Source organism: Protopterus annectens, chromosome 6.part0 (assembly GCF_019279795.1).
Source record: "Protopterus annectens isolate FY-2018-M chromosome 6.part0, PAN1.0, whole genome shotgun sequence".
NCBI lineage: Eukaryota > Metazoa > Chordata > Ceratodontiformes > Protopteridae > Protopterus > Protopterus annectens.
The window spans coordinates 1,154,207,750-1,154,230,002 of NC_056737.1; the positions used below are offsets into that span (position 1 = coordinate 1,154,207,750).

General features: G+C 38.1%; 1 protein-coding gene across 1 annotated transcript in view; it reads right to left on the reverse strand.

Annotated features, from left to right (window-relative positions):
* The window catches only part of LOC122804723 (dipeptidyl peptidase 4-like), a 1,230,541-nt gene that overhangs the window by 725,981 nt on the left and 482,307 nt on the right, over positions 1-22,253 (reverse strand). Inside the window, exons 6-9 of the mRNA XM_044074775.1 lie at positions 21,174-21,226; positions 21,006-21,078; positions 20,756-20,876; positions 4,150-4,304 (exon numbers count right to left, since the gene is read on the reverse strand). Coding sequence (XP_043930710.1) covers positions 4,150-4,304; positions 20,756-20,876; positions 21,006-21,078; positions 21,174-21,226 — 402 coding nt within the window. The remainder of the gene's footprint in view (positions 1-4,149; positions 4,305-20,755; positions 20,877-21,005; positions 21,079-21,173; positions 21,227-22,253) is intronic.

Consider the following 22,253-nt stretch of genomic DNA (forward strand, 5'->3'; position numbering starts at 1 on the left):
GCAGTGGGCCTAGCACAGAGTCCTGGGGTACTCCACTGGTGACTGTCCTCTTTGTGGAGGTGGCCTCACAATAATCTCCTGGGTCCTATCAGTGAGTCAGCTAACTATGCAGTGTGTTATTAAGTGGTTTATACCAAGTTTTGCAAGCTTGTTGACAATACCCAAGTGGGATTTTGTATCAGATGTCTTAGCCATATCTAGGTTGGCAGTATGCACAGTTTTCCCCTCATCTCTTCCCTTAGTGACCTTTTCAAGGAAGTCCACCAGATTCAGAAAGCATGATCTTCCTTTGGCAAAGCCAAATTGGAATGGATCAAGTGTCTGGACATCTCCTATGTCCTTGTTGATAATTTCAATGACAATTCTTTTCATGGCTTTGCAAATGAGACTAATCAAACTAGTGCATCTATAGTTTCCAGGATGTGGTGAAGGTCCTCCATTATGAAGGAGGATGACCATCGCAGTCCTCCACTCATGTGACACAAAGCCTGTTTTACGATTTTAGTTAAATAATAACTCCAGGGGTCCTAATATGTCATATTTTAGACTATTCAGGCGGCATCCTGAGATGTTATTGGGGCCCACTGCGGCTGTATCTTGGCTTTAGTGAATGTAGGCAGTACATGCTCCCTAGTTACAGCTGGAGAGGTTATGTTTGAGGGTATTATTGGCGGGAAGGTCAGGGGTGAGAGGGGGATAAAGTTGGAATTGACTTTGTCCACTAACAGGTTTGCTATATCTCCAGGCTCGGTAAATGTGGCACCATTAATCACCAGTTCAGCACACTGCTGTGTGCTGCACTTGAGGTTTCTGACATAGCTGTAGAAGGTCTTATGGTTAGCTTTCATTTGGGAAGATATCTTAACCTCAAAGTTGGCTTTCCTTGATCTAATTCCCCCTCATAGTTGCCCATTTACTTTGATTGGAGAGTTTTTATCTTTATGGGACTTACCCTTCCTGATTTTTGCCATATATGTTTTCCTTTTGTTTTATATCCTATTTAATTTGGAATACCACCATGGTGGTTTACTTCTGGGGCTCATTCTAGGCTTACTTTTTGTAGGTACAGCAGCCTGTCTGCAGGCATTGACATGGTTGTTCAGAGCAATTCAGTATAAGCTGGTATGTTTCGGGGGTTTGGAAGGGAACTGAATTTTCACAAACCATCACTTAATAACAGGTAATCTGCCTTGGAATAGTTCCTAATTGTTATTGGTTTTAGTGGGATTATGGAGTATATTTTGATTTTGAATGAGTCAGACTTATTGTCGGACCCTACCTAGGAGAATGAATCATTGGGGGTGGCAGTGGTCTCCCATATTTGTTAGCATGATGTCTAGTATGTTGGAGCCTCTAGAGGGCATATTCGCTATTTGGTCAAGGGTGTTTGTATTTACGAAGTCCAGGAATCTCTGTGCATTTAGATTTCAGGCTCCCATGACTAGGGTGTTAGCTTGGATGGTAAGTATCTCCAGTACAGGCAGGGTGATCTCTGACTAGGATAGGGTACAGGGTTTTGTCTATAGTGATCTTCACGTGGAGGAACTTCAGCAAACCACCATGTTTGACCAACTTAGAGGTATGTTAGTCTAGTGAGGTCTAATCACCTGGCACCCTCAGAATGCAGTTGCGAATTAACTGAAAAATCTGTGTGGAACTCATGGTAGTATTCATTCTCCAGGACAAAATTTGGAGAGTGGCTGTGAAACTAGTTAACTGACAGCTATGAGCAGAACAGTCTAGAATGGACTAGCATCTGGCAATGGAAATTGACTCTTGGGAGGTTAATGGTTACCTGATTAAAAAGGTTACATCCCTGCTGTATATACACTATAGTTTTCTTGGTATTTGACATGGATTGGAGTGACTTACTGCTGGATGTGATGTGGCTGGATTAAACATCAGCACCTCCCAGTAAGAAGTCATAGCTCTCCAAGAAAATATTGGATTTCTCTTGGAGACTGGAGCAACTGCTTAGAGTGGGGGAGCTGAAGTATCTAAGGGTCCTGTTTGTGAATGGGGGTAGATGGAATTAGGGGACTGAGCAGATAATAGGTAGACAGGTAGACTGCTTAAATTATTGTACTATACTGTGGTTGTGAAGCAAGCTCTGAGTCAGATTCAGAGTATAAAAGACTTAATTTACTGATCGGTCAGTGTCCCTATTCTCACCTATGCTTATGAACTTGTGTTAGCTACTGAAAGGCTGAGATCGCAAGCAGTAGAAATGACAGAGTGGGAAGCTTTCTAGTCTGACAAAGATCTCAGAATAGAACTATTGCTACTGTGAACCAGTAGAAGCCATTTGAAGTGGGTTGTTCCTCCTATTGCAGGAGGAGTATAAAGCCCTATCCAGTAGGATGAGACACCTACCAATATCCATAACGCACTGGACAGAGTCTATACCAACAAGAAGTGTGCTTTGCTGCAACAGTATAAACTGAACATGCCCAGTTTTTGTTGACATTTATAAAATTTGAATCCAGTTATGCCCTCGTACACTTCGTACATCCTATTATATGATGAAATAATACTGTATTTTTTTTATTTACTCTTCTCATATTGTAGCATTTATCCCCTGGTGTACTGTGTAACGGGTCTATATTTTAACATTGAAGTCTTAAAACTTCGAATGTTACAATATCAACCCCAATTCAGTGAATGCTTGAAATAGCAAAGCTGCAAAACACCGAATATTTTCCTAGGGAAAGTATCCGGTGGCCCGTTTCTGCGGCTTCGCTATTTCCTTGACTGTGCCGCGAAGGTGATGGACCAGGTTAAGGTAAGTGTGCGAACAGATCAAGGTAAGGTGAGTATGTGATAGTTAGGGATCTTAGGGATAGGGACCGGGTAAGGTGAGTGTGCGATAGTTAGGGACCGTAGGGTTACGGAGCAGGTAAGGTGAGTGTGTGATAGTTAGGGACCTTGGGTTAGGGAGCGGGTAAGGTGAGTGTGCGATAGTTAGGGACCTTGCGGTTAGGGAGTGGGTAAGGTGAGTGTGCAATAGTTAGGGACCTTACGGTTAGGGAGCAGGTAAGGTGACTGTGAATTAGTTAGGGACCTTAGGGTTAGGGAGCGGGTAACGTGAGTGTGCGTTAGTTAGGGACCTTAGGGTTAGGGTTGGGTTAAAGTAAGTGGATCGCTAGTAGTGTATGTATGGTTTAGTGTAGGGTTTTGTAAAGTGTGTATGTGTGGATTATGAATTTTGGTGTGCTTGTGCTGTGTGTGTGTGTGTGTATTCTTGGAACAACACATTGTTTCCCTTGGGTAAAATTCGCTGTTCTGAGTGTTCGAGTATATCACATTTCGAGATTCCAAGGTAGAGCTTATGGTGTTCCACATTTTGGAATTTCAATAATGTGATATAGACCCCTCTGTAACTGGGTCTCACCAAAAAGACTACAGTCATAAAAATGGATTTGAATACATTAGTCTCTGCTAGTGAAATGAGAACTGCATATCTGGTGGACAGCTTGATTTTATGTCTGCAACAACTTAGATACATTCAAGTTTCACTAAGCTTCACAACAATATCCACTTTAAGTCTGTAAGCAAGCATCCATGGGGAACAGGGGGCATAAACAGAAATCCCTGGAATTATGTCAGATGGCTGTCTGAATGGCCACTCCTCCCAGTCAGGCTTCACCCTGGTGACGGGGAACGAATGGGCTAATTGACTGGGATTGGGCTGATGGTCAACAACAAGTGGGGACAAAGAGTGTGAAAAAAATATCAAACATTACACAAGTTAAATTCAGAAATACATAATAAATATAATCATTCTGAAAACTAAGCTTCTTCAAACCAAAATAGAATGCTTTATCAGCCAAACCATTCTGTAAGAGAGCAAGAAATAAATCATGATCAATCCGCTTATTGTTCTGAGTAACATTTTGGAGGATAAAGCCAAGTGATGATGTGATACCAACATATATATATATATATATATATATATATATAGAGAGAGAGAGAGAGAGAGAGAGAGAGAGAGAGACAGAGACAGAGGGGGAGGGGGGAGAGAGAGAGAGAGAGCTGCTTTATAGTAGTGAAATTCTGAGCTGAACACTTCAAAGTGTGAATGGAAGGCATCAGTTAACTAAAGACTTATGATCTGAAGGTGCTATTACTGTGAAGAACAGGACAACTTACCTTTGGATATGGGATAACAACCGTTTCAGGATATTGGGCATCTCCATAAAATGAATACTCAATATCTGGAACTCCTGTTTCATTAAACTGTGCATATGCTATAAATGTTCCATTTGGAGACCACCATAGAGCATAGTTTGTAGAAAACATCTCCTCTGCAAATGACATCAAAAAACAAAAAAAGAGATAATAATAATCCATACTCTGCTTCTTCTAAGGTTCATGGTATCAATCAATGTACTACTATTACTGGGTGGTTAAAAGAAGAAATCCAAAGCATGCCTTTTTTACAATTTCAAAACATGTGTATGAACTGTATTCTGAATTGTCTTCAAATGAATGAACAACATTGTATGCATCACGGTTTACTATGACTTACCCGAATGGCAGCTGGTCAAACCTCTGATGGACAAAATCATAATGCCCAAGGGGCACATGACTGAACCACCAAATGTCAAGCACGTATGATCGAGTTGCATGGTGCATTCAACCTTAGGAAGTATGATGTGCTGACACAGTGAAGGGAGGTCATGCTTCAGCGAGGAACACGGAATTAGCCGATTTCCTCACTGTAATGTGATCTCGGAGTTGGTATATTTAATATTCAGGGTGTGTGGGAAGCGCAATCCCCCACATGGGGAGATGTAGTAGAACTAACATACAGTTGACTTTAGAGTTCAACGATACGTCAATGTGCATAGCAGGAGCTGAGTGACGTCACCTCTTGCTATATCAAATACATCGAACCGCGATTATCAATACACTCTTTTTCAATGTGGTTTTCCATTCAAATGTTCGTATTCAGCATTTCAGGTTGACATTTTACATGATCGACAGAAGCTGATTCAAAATTTCAATAGTAAACTATGTATCGCATATATAAAATTATCTTGTTTTCATGGGGAAACTCTGAGAATGGGTACAAACCTATATACCTTTATACCCTTAAGCTTTCCACGAGGACACTTTAACTGAAAAATATATATAACACATTTCCTTCTAAATATTTTTATTTTTTACATCTATGCTTGTCTATTGCTTGATCTCATTACTTATAAATTTAAACCATTTTATGCCAGAGTACACAACAATTAGATGTTCTGTATGTAAAGTATAAATTTCTTTCTTTCTTTGAAACACGAATAAATACATGCAATCCCACGGTCCAACAAGTGTGCCTAAATTCTTTTTGAGTAATTCAGCCCAGAGAAGTAGCTACTATTTGACATTTATAAAGCTGTCCAAGTAGCTACTACTTCTTTTATAAAGCTGTCCCTTTGCCAAAAATTCCCTTGTATTAAACATCCTCTCATGTCCAACACTAGAGCATTACTATGCATTAATTCACTACAGTGCTAGAAATTGTAAGCAAATATATTTATCTACAATTCAGAGCTCTTGGTGCCTTTTGGGTGCCATAGTCAGTGCAATAGATTTTAACAACTTTTAACCAACCCCTCCAAGGATCATTGGTTCAGCAACTATGCTTCATTTCTGGATACCATCTAGTCAAAGAAAAAATATGGCCTTAGGCTTTGTTTCATTCCTTTTATGTTTACCAATTTTGCCCAATTTGATGTTGGGGACAGATACTATTCCAGCACTCAACAGGCTCAAGGAAGAGAAACCAATTCTGGACAGGCAATCAGTATATTGCAAGACAAACATTCACACATGACAAATGTTCCTATAAGAAATGGTCAAGATTGCCAAAACACCTACAACATGACATTTCGATGTGGGCCGCAACACCTGACAAAATCCCATGCAGATGTAGAAATGACATAAAGACTTTGTATAGAAGGCACCACAGCTGAGAACTAGAGAATTAAGTTTAAGAGGCAGCAGGGCTAACCTCTGTACTAATACACTGTCCCAAGGTTTTAGCAGACCCTTAGAAATGCAATGGAGCAGTTACATGGGACCATCTGATGGGCATGGTAAATTAATATGCCTAAGATCAATGCATCTGTTCATGTCCCTAACAGATCAAATAATTTTAATGTTCAACCATGAGTGTAATTTATACCTCTCAAGTGTATCTCATTATGAGAAACAGTCCTCTTTTTGAGTCATAAAAAGCCCATATTCTTCATAGTTTCACACTGATAGGGTCTGTCATACATATGACTTTCTAAACTGATATCCATGTTAAATAACTGAATCATAATAATTCATCAAAATAACCTTTTATAACTACAAAATAACAGGTCTCCTTCAGAGAATCAACTTTTCAGAAAGTCAAACTTCATATGGTCGAGACCATACCATCACTTTCCACAACATCAAAGGTTTTCTATGGAGATCACTGTACAATGGTGATCGGGAAATTTACCCTTTTTGTCACTGCAGTGTGATTGCGGAGTTGCTATATATAACATGCAAGGGGCTGTGGGGGAGCAGGGGGGCTTGCTCCTCTGCAAAAATGTTGATTTCTGTTGTTTTGTCTTGTTCGACTTTACTTTTTGGAAAGTCAATCATATGGTCTTAAACACATGAAGTTCAACTTTCTGAAAAATTGATCTTCTGACATAGATCCAAAGTAACACATTTTGGCAATCCTGTGAGCTTCCTAACTGAAGTTGTTAGTAAACTGTTAGTAAGCATTTCAAATTTTGCCCATTTTTTTCCACCTTACAAGAGGAGCATGTTTTTTTCTGAATGGTTACAAGACTGGTAAAAAGATGAGTTATACTTCTATATCCTCAGTCTGATTCAAAGTATAGTGTGGAGCAGGGCATTTTACGCCCCATGTGCTGTGCACCAGTATTAAAATGTTTCTAGTAGGAATGAAATGTTGCTTCAGCACTATAATTCCATATATAAGTCTTCTTCTTGACTAAAGCTCATTCATACACTTTAGAGAAAGTAAGACAGCAAATAATCAAATAGAGTTAGAAAATGGTTGTAATGTTAGTTGCAGGCCTAAATATAGATGTTATAAGCATAAAGTAATATTTTTTTATTTCTCAGAACATTAACATTAGCGTGACCCTGACTACTTCATGGCATATTTTTTTCTCACAATTACTACAGTTTTAAGAAATGGCAATCTGATTTGATATACCAACTCATTAATGAAATGCAACAAGTTGACAGAAATGTTTGACAGGAAGTACCCTTAAAATCTAGAAAGTACAGTTGTGTACACTTACCATAAATGTAGATGTTCAAGTGTATTCACTGTTGCAGTCATCACACTTGTCTGTCTGCAGGTAGCCCTCATTCGGCCCGAATACCAGAGTCTTGGGAGTTCTGCGTCAGATACTGTCGCCTCTTTCATGACGTCAAGTTGTCAGGGGTATAAAACATGCAGCCAATGCCATTACATCAGTTTTTCTTGCCCCAGATGTCAGGAGCCCCCAAAAAAGGAAGCAATTACATGGTGTGGAGCACCTCTGGTAAAATGTAAATACCACAGCCATAAGATATGGCCAAAAAGAGGATAGGTAGAAAGTATAGAAAAAGTCAGAGGGCTGGAGGGAGGGTAACCAGGACTGCAACAGTGAATACACTCGAACATCTACATTTATGGTAAGTGTACACAACTGTACTATGTTCTTTGTGTCTCGCTGTTGCAGTCATCACACTTGGGTTGATTCCCAAAGCTGTGGAAGGGTGGAGGCAGTCAAGAAGTATTAGGGCTGGCTAGCAGGCCGGTCTGCTGTGGCAAATCTAGCTCTGGATTTAGAAAAGACAGGAAAGTGGTAATGCTTGGTGAAGGTGTGTACAGAACTCCAGGTTACAGCCTCCAGGATGTTCCTGGTAGGGACTCCCCTGAGAAATGCTGTAGAGGTTGAGGTATCCCTAGTGGAAGGAGTTCTTATCCCCTGTGGGGTAGGTTTTCCATGGAGTTTGTAGCAGAAATGGATGCAGTGTGCTATCCATTTGGAAATGGTTTGCTTTGAAATGGCCTTGCCCTCTGCCCCTGTAGCAAAGCTGACTAGCAGCTGGTCAGTTTTTCTGAAAGGCTTAGTCCTGTCAAGGTAGTACCTGAGCTGCCTGTGCACATCCAAGGAGTGCAGGATCCTTTCCCCTTTATTCTGAGGATTAGGGAAAAAGGTTGGTAAATGGATGGATTGGTTTAAAGCCACATTGGATACCACCTTGGCCATAAATGATGGGTTAGTCCTGAGGGAAACTCTGTCAGCATGGAAAATAATGAAGGGTTCCACAGCCATTACTGCCTGTAACTCAGACACTCTTCTTGCTGAAGTGATGGCAAGCAATAAGGCTATTTTCCAAGAGAGGAATTTTAACTCTGATGCAGCAGTGAGCTCAAAAGGGGGAAGCGTGAGCTTCTCTAGTACAAAGTTACAGTCCCAGGCAGGGGGGGGCTCTCCTGGGGGGCCTTAAATTGTTAGCTCCTCTCAGGAACTGTTTGATGAGAGGGTGTGAATAGAGAGGTGGCTCAGTATTGTAATGAGCTGACATGGCAGAGGCATGAATCTTAATTGATGAGAAGGATAGGCCTCTGTGGAGCAGCTCTGCTAGGTAGTCTAGGATTTGAGGTAAGGTGGGCACGGTTGTGTCGTTTCCTTGAGATTGGCTCCAAGAATGATATCTTTTCCACTTTTCTGAATAGGATTTCCTAGTACTAGGTCTTCTGGCCTCCAGGATGACATCCAGCACCTGTTTGCTGAGGGTTGCTGGTGGTGTATTCAGGGGATAAGCCAGGCTGCAAGGTTCAGGGTTTGCAGCTGTGGATGCAAAATCTGTCCCTCCTGCTGGGACAGCAGGGAGGAGGTCTGATGTAGGTGCCAGGGTGGCACTGCTGTCAGACTGCATAGGAGTGGGTACCCGTGCTGGCATGGCCAGTCTGGGGCAATAAGGATAGTCTTTGGTCTGTCCTGTTTGATCTTAAGCAGTACTTTTATGAAGAGGGGCAGAGGGGGAAAGGCATAAATTGAAAGGTTTTCCCATGAAAAAAATAGGGCATCCACTTTCCATGCTTTTTTGTGAGGATTTCTGGTGCAAAATTTGTGCGATTGATCGTTTTGATGGGAGGCATAGCTGTCCACCTCTGGTGTCCCCCACCTGTGGGTTAGAAGTTTGAATGAGTTGGTTTCCAGTTTCCACTCATTTGGGTCCAATAGATTTCTGCTTAAGTTGTCTGCCAGGGAATTTTGTTTGCCTGGTAGGGATTGAGCTTGCAGGTACACTTGGTTTCTCAAGGCTGTGTTCCACAGGGCCATGGCCAACCTGCAGAGTGGGTAGGAATGAGTTCCCCCCTGCTTATTTATGTACCACATAACTGTGGTGTTGTTTGTCTTTATCAGGAGTTGTCCTGGAAGGATAATGTATTTGAAGGCTGTCAGAGCATTCTGTATAGCTAAGATTTCTTTTTTATTGATATGCAGGAGAATTTGTCCTGGGCTCCATTTGCCTTGAATGCATCTGCCTGCCATGTGAGCCACCCATGCATAGTCTGATGCATCTGTTGTCAGGGTTTGTGCGGCGAGGGGTGAGTGAAAGGAAGCCCCTTATTGTGGTTGCATGCTTCTGCCCACCAAAGGAACTCTGCCCTTAGACAAGGAATGATAGGAATCAGTGTTTCCAGGTCCTGAGAATGATGACACCAGAGACTTTTTAAGTACCACTGAATTCCTGACTGTCCGCCTGAATCAGGCAATCATCCAAGTATGGGTAAATTTGAATATTTCTCTGCCTGCAGTATGCAATGCCAAGAGCCAGGCACTTTGTGAATACCCTGGATGCAGTAGATAAGCCAAAGGGAAGTGAGGAGAACTGATAGTGCATAGCGCCTGCCCTGAAATGTAGATATTTTCTGCAAGATTCCCTTATGGGGATGTGCATATAAACTTCTTTTAAGTCTAAGGTGACTAGCCAGGTGTCCTTGGCTAGCATAGGAAGTAGCTGTTGCAGTGTAAGCATTTTGAATTTTGGGACCACCAGGAAGGTGTTAAGAATTGACAGATCCAGGATAGGGTGCCAAGAGTTCACTTTTCTGGGCACCAGGAACAGTCCGGAGTAGAAACTCTGTCCCCTTTGCTCTACTGGAACAGGTTGAATAGCCCTGATACTGAGAAGCAAAAGTACTTGCTTTTGAGCCTCTGCCCACTGGTTTGGAGGAAGGTCTGGCAACCCACTTGGGGTTGGCAGTGAGTGGAAGTAGAATCTGTATCCCTGGGATACAATGTTTAGGACCCATCAGTCCTGGGTAATGGCCATCCAGTTTTTGCATGCAGGGCAAGTTTTCCTCCTAGGGGTGCAAGTACTTGGGCATGGCTGGGAAGGATGATAGATAAGTCATTGTGAACTTTTTCCATAAGGAGGTGGCTTATCACTTCCTGTTTTTGAGGTGGTAGCACTCCATTGTTTAGATCTCTGCATACTCTGAGATTGTAGTCTTAGTGGTCTGCTGCCCCTGGGTTTGGACTGAGAAGGCCTGGGAGGGACTGAAAGGACCAGTTTTTAGCAGGCCAATGCCTAGGGAATCTAGGTGGCTACACCTGTAAGAAATCTTTAACAGTTTGCATAGATTTAGCTTTTTCCTCCATCTTTTTAAGAACTTCTTCTGCTTTTGTGCCAAACAAACATTCCAAGTTTAATGGAGCCTCTAGTAATTTTGTTTTGACATGGTCTGGCAAGATCTGTTCCTTCAGCTAAGCATGCCTTCTCAGTACAGACCCAGTGACAGCAGCCTTGCAAGATGCTTCTAAGACATCAAAACCACACTGCAAAGTATGTTTACTAACTTGGTTTGCAGAATGCATTAACTCTTGTAAATCTTTATTTTCTGCACAGTCTGGAAGCAACACCATTTTTTGTTTAATTAGTTCCATAAGATGCTGCTGGTACTTCAACATGTGAAAGTGGCAATTCAAAGCCCTGATGGCAAGAGTTGCAGAGGTATATACCTTCTTACCCCATCTGTCTAAAGTTCTAGAATCCCTGTCTGAAGGGGTAGGGTTTTTGACTGTAGTAGCTTTAATGCCCTTAGGTCCCTGAGAAATGGTCTCTGTATCCGCAGTGGGATTTTTAAAGAGAAATTTATGAGAGTCAGTTACTCTGTAGTACCTGTCAGGCTTTCTAGGAGCTGGTGGTAAGGTATCAGCAGTAAGACTGGATTCCATGAAGACATCATCTACAATACCCAGGACAGGTGATATAGCTAGAGGCCTGTGCTGAGGCAAGTCTAAAAATTCTCTGAGTCTCTTTTTGGACTGAGGGTAGTCCTGGCATTCCCAGCGGAAATGTTCTCTTAAGATATGCAAGGTTTTACCAAAAGAAAAGTCCTCTGGAGGGGAGGCAGAGGAAATGGAATCCTCTGCATCTGAATCCTCACAGGTAGATAAGGGTATGTCCTGATAATCAGAGGGATCAGAGTCATCGGACTCATGGTCAGTAGAATCAGAAGGAAAATCAATTCTTTGTCTTTTAGAGGGGGAAGGCTGGCTTCCCCTTATTAAAGTTATAAGGTCTTCATCCATTCTAAGCAATTGTTTCTGTGGCATGGGAGCTTGAGTATGCGCTTTGTTCGTCGGTTTTCTAGGCGTAGCACGAACTCTGGGCCTGAGAAACTCAGTAGTTTCAGTCAAAAATGAAGATGTTAGTTTAATACGAACATCAGAAGGTCGGAATGCACCCTCAGAAGCCTGTGCCTGCACAGTGGCTCCGGGCCCATCCAAGGCAGAGACATCCACAGGTTCCATAGACAAAGAAGCATCTCATGGCATACTCTTGGACTCTGAATGCATCTCAGCTGAGGCCTGTGAATTTGTAGAAGTGGGTATCTGGGGCTGCGAAGGTGCCTCATTGAGTTCCAGTGAACAGGCTACAAGCTTAACGGAAGCATAGTTGGCAGTTTTGGGCCTATGCAGTCTGTCTCTGTCTTTATCCTTATGTTTTTTTTTTTCAGAAGATCACTAGTCAGTCAGCTTATCAAAGCCATTTTGGAATATGGAGAATGAGAGCGAAAGAATTTACTGACAAAGATAGCCTACAACTAATAGTTTGGGCGTTGAACAAGGCACAAAACTGACAGCGAGGAACATCGTGGTCTGGTCCTAAACAGGTGACGCAGTAAGAATGAAAATCTCTGTGAGGTATTTGCTTTCCACAGGCAAGATAATTGTTAACTTTTTCTGACATCGGTTAGAGCAAGAAAAAAGGATCCCCAATGGAGTACTTAGCTTTAGAAGACTTCAGGTTTGAAACTTGAAAAACAAAAATTTCAGTAAGAGGCCGACCAGCACTTGTGAACTGCTTCTGCTTTGGGCTCCCTTGCAGCAAGAAAAGCTGATGTAATGGCATCGGCTGCATGCTTTATACTCCTGATGACCTGACGTCATGGAAGAGGTGACAGCATCTGTTGCAGAAATCCCAAGACTCTGGTATTCGGGCCGACTGAGGGCTATCTGCAGGCAGATAACCCAAGTGTGATGACTGCAACAGTGAAACACGAAGAACTAAATGTTGCCACACCAGTTTTTCTTCCTCAGCAACCATCACACATTATTTCTGCAGTCATATCTTCCCTTCTGACATCTACCTTAAAGCATTACGTTCTACTTCCATTCTCTATTTTTAGTTAATCATATGAAGAATCACAACTTCCCAATGCTGCAGTGTCATTATATATTATGTTATATTATATTAAATTATATTATATTATGTTATATTACATTATATTATAGCACATAGTACATAATATATTGTAAGTCTAGTTCGCCCTAATTGTGTACCTAGCACCCTTCGGCTACCACTCCTATTCATCTTCTTTTGACCTTTCATCCATCCTAGACCTTGAAGAATTCTTTAGTCTTATAGTCATTTACCAGTTCAGGTTACCTGTTACATTTATTTACAACTCTCCATGAGAAAGACATTCTTAACAACTAGGTTGCGTTTTAATTTTGTATCCTTAGTATAGTAAGCATGACTATTCTGTTATCTAATGTAGATTTTGTTAAGCTACATGCCATGATATACTATAATGATATAATCCACAAGTATCAGTCATATCTGTGGATACCTGATAACCACTTCTGCAGTGTCAGTCATGCAACAGGTAACATGCTCACCTTTAGTGCTAGAAGACCAGAAGGTTCTGCATTCTATTCTCACTCCAGGTAATTTAATTCATAAGTTCATAGGCAAGTACATGGTATCTACCCTTGCAGGTCATTTCAGCCTAGCTAATTTCTCCTAAAGGTGAAAATCAAACCCTGTACCTTGTATCTGTAAGGCAAACATCTTAACCATTATGTCAATCACAAACCCAGCATTTGTGGTCACTAGGAGTCACTCTCTGCATGCAAGCTCATAGGTAAATACTAGGTTATCAGTCTGCAGACTAGTACAAGCCTAGCCAATAATCAGAGGTCAGAATCAAACCATGTATCTTTAATCTGTGAGGCTAAGACCCTAAATATTATACAAATCCCACACCCTAAATATTATACCAATCCCACCATCAGGATCACTAAAACTTCAGTGCAGCATTAGGAGGTGTTAAACTTCTGAGTGTGTGTTGCCTTTTAGATGTGATGTCATGTTAAACCGCCATTTCATCTGCTTGAGTTGGTGGCAACTCAGATGAATGTAAACGATATTCTGGTAGCTGTCCAAAAAGAGTAGGGGTCTTTTATTTATATACAAAAAGAACTCTTATTTACAACATATTTACGCATTTACAAATATTTAAAAATGTATAAATATATAGATATACACAAATTCATAATTTCCTTTACAATCATACAAAATTTTCATCCCATTAGACCCTCACTCCTTTTTCCATAACCACCATCTGATTTTACTTAATACTACTGCTAAAATTAATTTATCATTAAAGATAATTTCATTTATTCTTTTGTTCCATATAACCCATATAAAATACATTTTACATATTAATTTAACCTATTCTTTACTTCTATTTTTATAATATTCATATTTAATCATATCCATGTTTATATCATCCATTTCCTTTACATCACTAAAAACATCTTCTTTACATAGTTTTCCCTGTATTTTTTTTATTCCTTTACATTTCAGAAATACACGTTCTGTAGTTTCTTCTTCTTAACAATATAAACATAGCCTACTACTCTTCTTTTTATATGGCATATCTCCTTTTACTGGCAATTTATCTAGTACCAGTCTCTACAAAAATTCTTGACATTCTACCTTCTGATTACGTCATTTGCTATGTATTTTTATAGCTTTAATTTTCTCATCTTTTAGATGTTTCCCATGGTTTTACATAGGAAAGGTTTATAATTGCATTCTTATAACATACTTTTCTGTATCATCAATTTTTATTTTCCACATTTTATTTCTTCATTTATATATTCTTTTTCTCTTTTATGTTTTTTTACCATACCCCCCAAATCTATCATACTTATATTTATACAATGTTACTACTAATCTCTCATTTTTTTTTCATTTATCTACTTTAACAATTTGTACAAATTTAATGATACATCATATACCACTGGGTTATTTAACTCTAAACCTCCTTCCTCTTTATTTACATAAAAGTGTTTCTCTTTATACTGGGTTTAATCTAGAACCACATACAAATGAAAAGAAAATCTGCAATAATTCCTTTTCAAATGCCATTGGCAACATAAATACACTTGCTAAGCATGCTGTTTTTCTCATCAGTACTGAATTTATCAAATATGCATTTTTTCTAAATGATCATCTTTATGTTCTCCAGAAAAGACAGGTTTGTTTTATTTCTTGTATTTTTCCCACTGAATTCTACTTACATCTTTATTCCCAAATTTTCTACCTAACACAACAGTTTCATTCATTTTAAAATATATATCCCTATCTTTACTACATCACCTAAACATTTACTTTTCTCTTTTTAAAGCCATCCCTATCACCTCCAGACATTCATTTGTGCAAATTATAACTTCTTTTACTAAAAACATGTTTTTTACAATTATTATAATTAACCCTAAACCTCCTTCCTCTTCTTCTTCTTTTGGCTTTTCCCAGTTAGGGGTCACCACAGCAGATCACCTGTCCACTCATGATTGGCAGTGGAGTTTTACAGTGTCAAGTTGCCAGCCTGGTGCCCAACCTTCCACAGAAGGCACACACATGCACACACACACACACACACACACACACACACACACACACACACACACACACACACACACACACACACACACACACACCTAGGGCCAATTTGGAGTGTCCAATCCACTTACAGCATGTCTTTGGGATGTGGGAGGAAACTGGAGCACCCAAAGGAAACCCACACGATCACAGGGAGGACATGCAGACTCTGCACAGAAGGCACCCCAGCCGAGAATCGAACCAGAGAACCTCTTGCTGTAAGGCGAAACCTCCTTCCTCTATATTTACATAAAAAATGTCTTTATACTGGGTCATCTGCATATGTTAACAGAACTGGAATTCTTAACCCTTCAGGTGTTATATACCCTGCCCCTTTCACTTTGTGATTTATTTCACATACTATCACATTCATAACTAGTGCAAAGAGTATAAAACTTATTGGGCATCCCTGTCTTACACCAATTTTCACATGTACCTCCTGGCTTAACCAGCCATTTACAAGTATTTTTACTTTATTATTATTACTATACACTGACATACATAATTTCCTAAGTTTCAGACATTGTATTATATTCTTTTATTATTTCCCATAAGATTTCATGCCCTGTTGTATCAAGTGCCTCATTAAGGTCTCATAGCATGATTCTCACTTCTTTAATATTCATAATGTCATCCACAATTTCTCTGTCATTAATATTTTTGACAACCCTTCCCCTTATACTATATATACTACACTCCATAATATTTTCCATTTTAGTTTCAAATCTCTTTTGCATTATTTTCATAAAGATCTTACACTAAGTATTACTTAGTACTATTGTTATCCAGTTTTACAATTGTTTTCAATCTTCCTTCCATATGAATTTAAGTATTCCGCTACATCATTCTATATCAGCCCCCAGTCATTAGCTGCAAATATTCTCTTTCAACCATTTCCTTTCTTTTTCTTTGTAATTAGCCCTTTAACTTTTCTTTTTCTGTCTTTTACCCTTTTACCAATAGAATTATGTTTTTCTTTTACTACCTCCCAATTTATGTTTTCTTCATTACTTATTGCAGAACATTATTTTATTTTTATACCCAATTTATTATTTTTTCTCATTTAATTTTTCTTCTACTTCTACAACTTCTAAAATTAGTTCTCATTATTCATGTTCTTCTCTTTTCCTTTTTCTTACTCTTGTTTCCATTTTTGCAATCCATCCATAAATATCCAATTTTGCTACATTTGTAACATTTTAATTAATTTTTTGCATCATGTCCCATTTCCCTACAAATATAACATTTTCTTTTGTCAGAGTTAAGTATCAAATGTCCTTCTTCTCCACAAAAATAAATAAATAAATAAAAAAAAAAAAAACGTTTTGCATCGTACACTGTATTTTACGACACCCCTATTTCCCTCCACATTTATCATGCTTGTTGTATGTATATTTTTTTCTCTTACTATTTTAATACTATATTACAATCCCAGCCACCAGTTCATAAACCCCTTTTGTCATAAACTTTTGCAACATCCAGTACTTTTTTTGCATAACGTTTTCAAATGTCCTTTCAAAAATTCTCTTTCTATCTCTGTTCAAAACTAAATGAATTTTATTTTTTGTTTCCTTTTAAATGCTTTTATCACATGAAGACTTCATTGGTTACAGTCCCTCTTTTTTCATATTCCCCAAGAAAGAGTTTCAAATATGATGTTACAAAATATCTCTTTGTAAATAAGAATAAATGCTCTTACCACATGTGCTTTTACACCCAAATGAGCCATTAAACTGTCCTACACTTCATAAAAATGGAAAATACACTGCTGCAGCCAGATGCACGAACACTTCACATTTATTAAATATAAATTCCACAAGACCAGATTGAGCACTTTCTTCCCTTAAAACAGGGATTTCATCAGAATCTAAAACAGTTTATACATTTTCCCCTTAAATACCTAAACAATCAGTCAATGACATCATTCAATTAGCTTCCTAAAGGAACTTTGACCTTAAAAAATTCCTTGTTATAAAAACTATATATACAATACTTTATAAAAAATTCATACTATTTATAATACTACATATGTTGTACAGAATATAAAAAATGCACAGCCAAAAATGGACTTTATTCCTAAAATAAAACCAATCTTATATTAAAATTGTTTATATTATAAAACTATTTCTTCAAAGCTGCTTTTTTATGCAGAAAAGGCTTGACGGATATCCTATCATTAAGTCCAGGATCTTGACTAGCCTGCAACTTAATTTGCCACCTTACATCTCTTTTCTCAATATAACATTTATAATCACCTCCTATAGGGTTTGGCAAAAACCTTTTCTAAAATGGCAAACTGAAAACATGAAAAATTAGGGCATACAATAGAATGTTTGTATAATGCATTATTTATGTTACTAGTAGATATTTGATACATATGTTCGCAAATCCTGTCCCTTAACCGCCTCTCCGTCTTTCCTACATAAAAACTGGGACAGGGTTTACACAAAGCCAAATACACCACTCCTGTGGTCTGACAGTTACCCCGGTCAAATTTCACCAGTGTTTTTAAAATATTATTGATCAGAACATTCTCCTCTGTGCATATATATTTACATTGGGAACAAGTAACACACCTTGTCATGCCATGTCTTTCCTTATACTTTGGTGCTTCCTCAAAACATTTTTTCAAGTTTGTTCCTGTTTTGTAAACAAAAGTAGGTCTAATACCCGCTACCAACCACAAATTAGAATTATTCCTTAAAATAACCCAATTCTTTTCTATTATTTTTTCACCTCATATGCCTTATTACTGTAGGGAGCTACCATTGCTCTTTCAAATTTTATATACTGTTCCCCCTCACAGGATTCGTCCTTCTTAATATTCCCTGGGTTACCTAACAGGGGTTTATATTTCTTTCCCCACTCTCTCCTTACATACTTTACGTATTCAGAAACCATTTCATTAGGGTAGCCCCTGTCCTTAAATAAGTTGGCTACTTTATATAGTTCTTCATCCACGTCTTCTTCATTAGATGTCATTCTGGCTGCCCTAATAAGTTGTCCTTTAATAATACTACTTTTTTGATGGGGAGGGTGACTACTTGCGTACTCTAAATAAGAGTTACTAAACGTTGGTTTCCTAAACACCTTAGATTTAAAGGTCTTTTTCACCATTTCAATACAAGTGTCTAAATAATTTATAGCATTGTCTTTATATTCATAAGTAAATTTCAAAAAAATCAGTACTTCTATTTAAATACTCAAGGTATTCCTGAATGTTTTTCTCAGGCCCCTTCCATAAAATAAAAACATCATCCAGGAACCTTACATATAGATTCATGTACTGAAGAAATTCACTCTTAAAAACATTAGTTTGTTCCCACTCAAGTAAGACATGATTGGCATATATGGGGGAATAAGGGGCCCCCATGGCTATGCCTTTCTGTTGCTTAAAATATTCACCTTCAAAGAATATATAATTGTGGTCCAAAATTATTTCCATAAATTCAATTATCAGCTGTATCTTGTCATCACTAAAGTCCTTGTTCCTATGTAAACTATCATTAAACCTTTCTATTCCTTCCTTTTTTGGAATTGAAGTATACAAATCGACTATATCAATAGTCAGAAAAAATAAATTTTCGTCCCACAACCTATTTTCAATCCTCCCTAGGAAGTCCCATGAATACGTAAGTAAATGTTCTGCATTAAGGACCTGTTTTTTCAACCGTTCATCAATCATGACTCCAAAGGGGTATATTTTCTACCCTCGATCTGACACTATTAGTCTAAAAGGCACATTTTCCAGTCCCTTATGAACCTTAGGGATTCCAAACATAGTGGCCACTGTTGGGTTCTTTGCCTTAAGAAAATTATATAAATCTGGAGAGATTCTTTCTTCTATTAAATATTCCTGTAAATAGAAATCAATACGTCGTTGACTAATATTTATCTCATTGATCGAGGATGGAGCATATATAATTGAATCATTTAACATTTCAAAGATTTTTTGTGAATAAGGGTGTCATAAATAACCATTCATCCCCCTTTGTCTGGGCGCATTACTCTTATTACCCTATCATTTCTCAACTCTTTCAAAACTTCATTTTCCTTCTCACTCAGATTCCTTTTTATAGAAGTATGTCGTTCACTAGCTTTTAATCTATACACATCCTCCATAATTACCTTTTCTAAAATATTTAAAGTTGGATTCAGGGGTGGGTTATATACACTTTTAACCTTTAATTAATTTTTAACTCTACCCCTTTCACCTGTTTTTTGATCATAAAACATGTACGCCAAATTTAATTTTCTTAGAAACATTTTTAACTCTATAATCGTTTCTGTGTAATCCCACTGTTTCGAGGGTACGAAGTTTAGGCCTTTCATACACAGGGAGAAACATTCCTTGCTTAATTCAATTCCTGAAAAATTGTATATATGATATTCTTTATACGTTTAAATAATCCCCTCTTTAACAATTTCCTCTACCATCTCTCCCTGCTGTTCCTGTAATTTTGGTTTCTCCATTCTCCCTTATGAACCCTTTCTTGTTCCAATCCCACATCCCATTCTTGGTGATATTGAAAACAATGTGGTTCATTTACTTGTCTACCATTTTGGCCCCTATGAGAGGGATGGGAAGGTGGCCTAATGTTTAAGGTGTTTGCCTTACAAACACAAGGTGCAGGGTTTGAGTCTCACAAGGGATAATTGGCTAGGCTTAAAATGGCTCGCAAGGGCAGTTAGCTTAGTACTAACCTGTGAGTGAACCTATAATCTCTTCTTTCATACCTCCGCTTTCCTTGATAACTTTTAGCATGACCTATTGTTGTATTTTAGGCAGCTCTGTCTTCGTTCCTTCCTTTAGAATGTCTGCCCTATTTTCCTTATATTCCTTCAAATCACTTTCCATTTTTTTACATTTAGTTTCAAACAACTTATTACTCTTTTAGTCCACATGTTGCATTTTTTTATGATACATTTCCTCATAATCTGAAAACAGATCCCTTTTAATATTTTCATCTCGTTTTTCAGCTTGCCCAATAAGTGAACTTAATGTCATTCCTTTTGATAATCATTTCCATCATTTCTAGCCCATGTCAATTAAACATTTCAACAAACTCTGTTATTAATTTCTCATCATAATCAATCCCATAGAGAAATTTATAAACCCTCAATCCCTTGGGTACTATACTTTTGTAACACATTCTGACAACCATTTTCTAATTGCAATTTTTTAATAATAAACATCTTTGATTCAAAAGCATAAATCATATATTTGACAGTACCCTTTATATTCCATTATAGCTTTCTGTCTTAATATTAGACAAAGGTACAGATCAAACAAGGCAAAAAAATATCATGCTAGTACAACCTGATAAAAAACTGAATTCATATGACTTGCTCAGTCATGCATCTGCCAAATGAGGTCTGGTAAAATCAGATTCCTGTCTCCACAATATGTGTAGACCCTTTATACTTATCACATTAACTTCTTATCCATAATTATAGCAAAACCAGTGAGTAAAGAAAAAAAGCTGACAATAAATGATTCATTTCCTACCTTCATACACCCAGTCTGGAATTCCGTTGAGTATTTCATTATCTTTGCCACTGTCAGTAATCTGTGTTGCATTACTTCTTGGGTCTGATTTGAAATAGAGATTGTTCTCCCAAACATAGGCCTGTTACATGGGAAGTAAGAAGTTTAAAATCTCAAAGCTTTAGATATATTTAACCAAGAATATAGATTAGAACAGCAAGTATAATCACTGTTAGGGCAGACTATAAACTGCACTATAATGGCTACTCACCAACTGATGTCCAACAGGTGACCAGGCTATATATTGTATTTTCTTTGGCAAAGGACTGTCATTTACGTATTCACTACAAAATAAAAAAAAATTGCATATTTATTGCTTTTGTTTTAAGAAATGCCTGTGGATATTTATAATGTTTAATGTTGTTACTTCCACACTGACCTTTTTGTGATGTCAAATATATGATAAGATGCTGTATACGAGTGTCTCCAGAGCTGTAAAGAAATAAAATGAATCAATAAGTAATCAGACTTCAGAGCATGTACCTTTGTTCAGCTTCCCAAACAGTAAATATTGATCCTGTATGAATTTTTTTTTTATTGAAATTGAAATTTTAATTGCTTCACTGCTGAAAACAAGCAGACACAATGATGTTTATTCACCTTCATTTTGATGCATGACAGTTACAGGTGTATTATTGGCAAATAAAAACTGGCTTGTGTAGAAGTATCAGTACTAGATACTAAATGCATCTGCCCACTTATTGTTATATTTTGTACCTGACTGAAAACATGTTTAAGAATTTAGAAGAAAATGCCAAGTTAGCTACCCACATATCAATTACCACTGATCTTGACATTAGCAGAACAATACTGTTATTGCTGTGAGACAGGGAACACACATGCCCAAAAATGCTGTGCCCCAACAGCAAAACATGATTATTGCCAGTTTTTACTTTTTACTGAGAACAGCTCAGCACAGTTTGATTGTCTAATTTGGCATTACCCTTCTGTCACACTTTCATTTCAATTAATATATAAATCATCTGCAAGTCTGTGCTTATTAGAGTAACCCTCACTTTTACACTGAGCACATCACTCTGACTCGTGTATATTATTGGCAAACTCCTATTTCCAGAGCCACATACAATATTATATGAATTTTATAACAGCCTGTTGCTCCAGAGACAGGTCAATGCCCTTACATTGTTTTTAACTTGCATGCTTAAGCTAGATTGTTGTCATTTAGCTCTACCGGTCAGCTTTTCTAGAATTTGTTTCCCCTTCATCTTTATTGTCATTTTTTTTTCATCAAAACATAATGTTAGATATTAAACAGCTCATATGAGACATACTATATATTTCATCACATAGTTATTACATGTGATCACACAGTGATGTATCTCTTCTCCTAGTTTCTTCAGAGTCAAAATGTTACTGCTTTCAAAACTCATAAATGGGGTTCATACAGGTACTATCAGGATGACATACTTTATTGTTCTGTACAAACTTGCACCTAAAA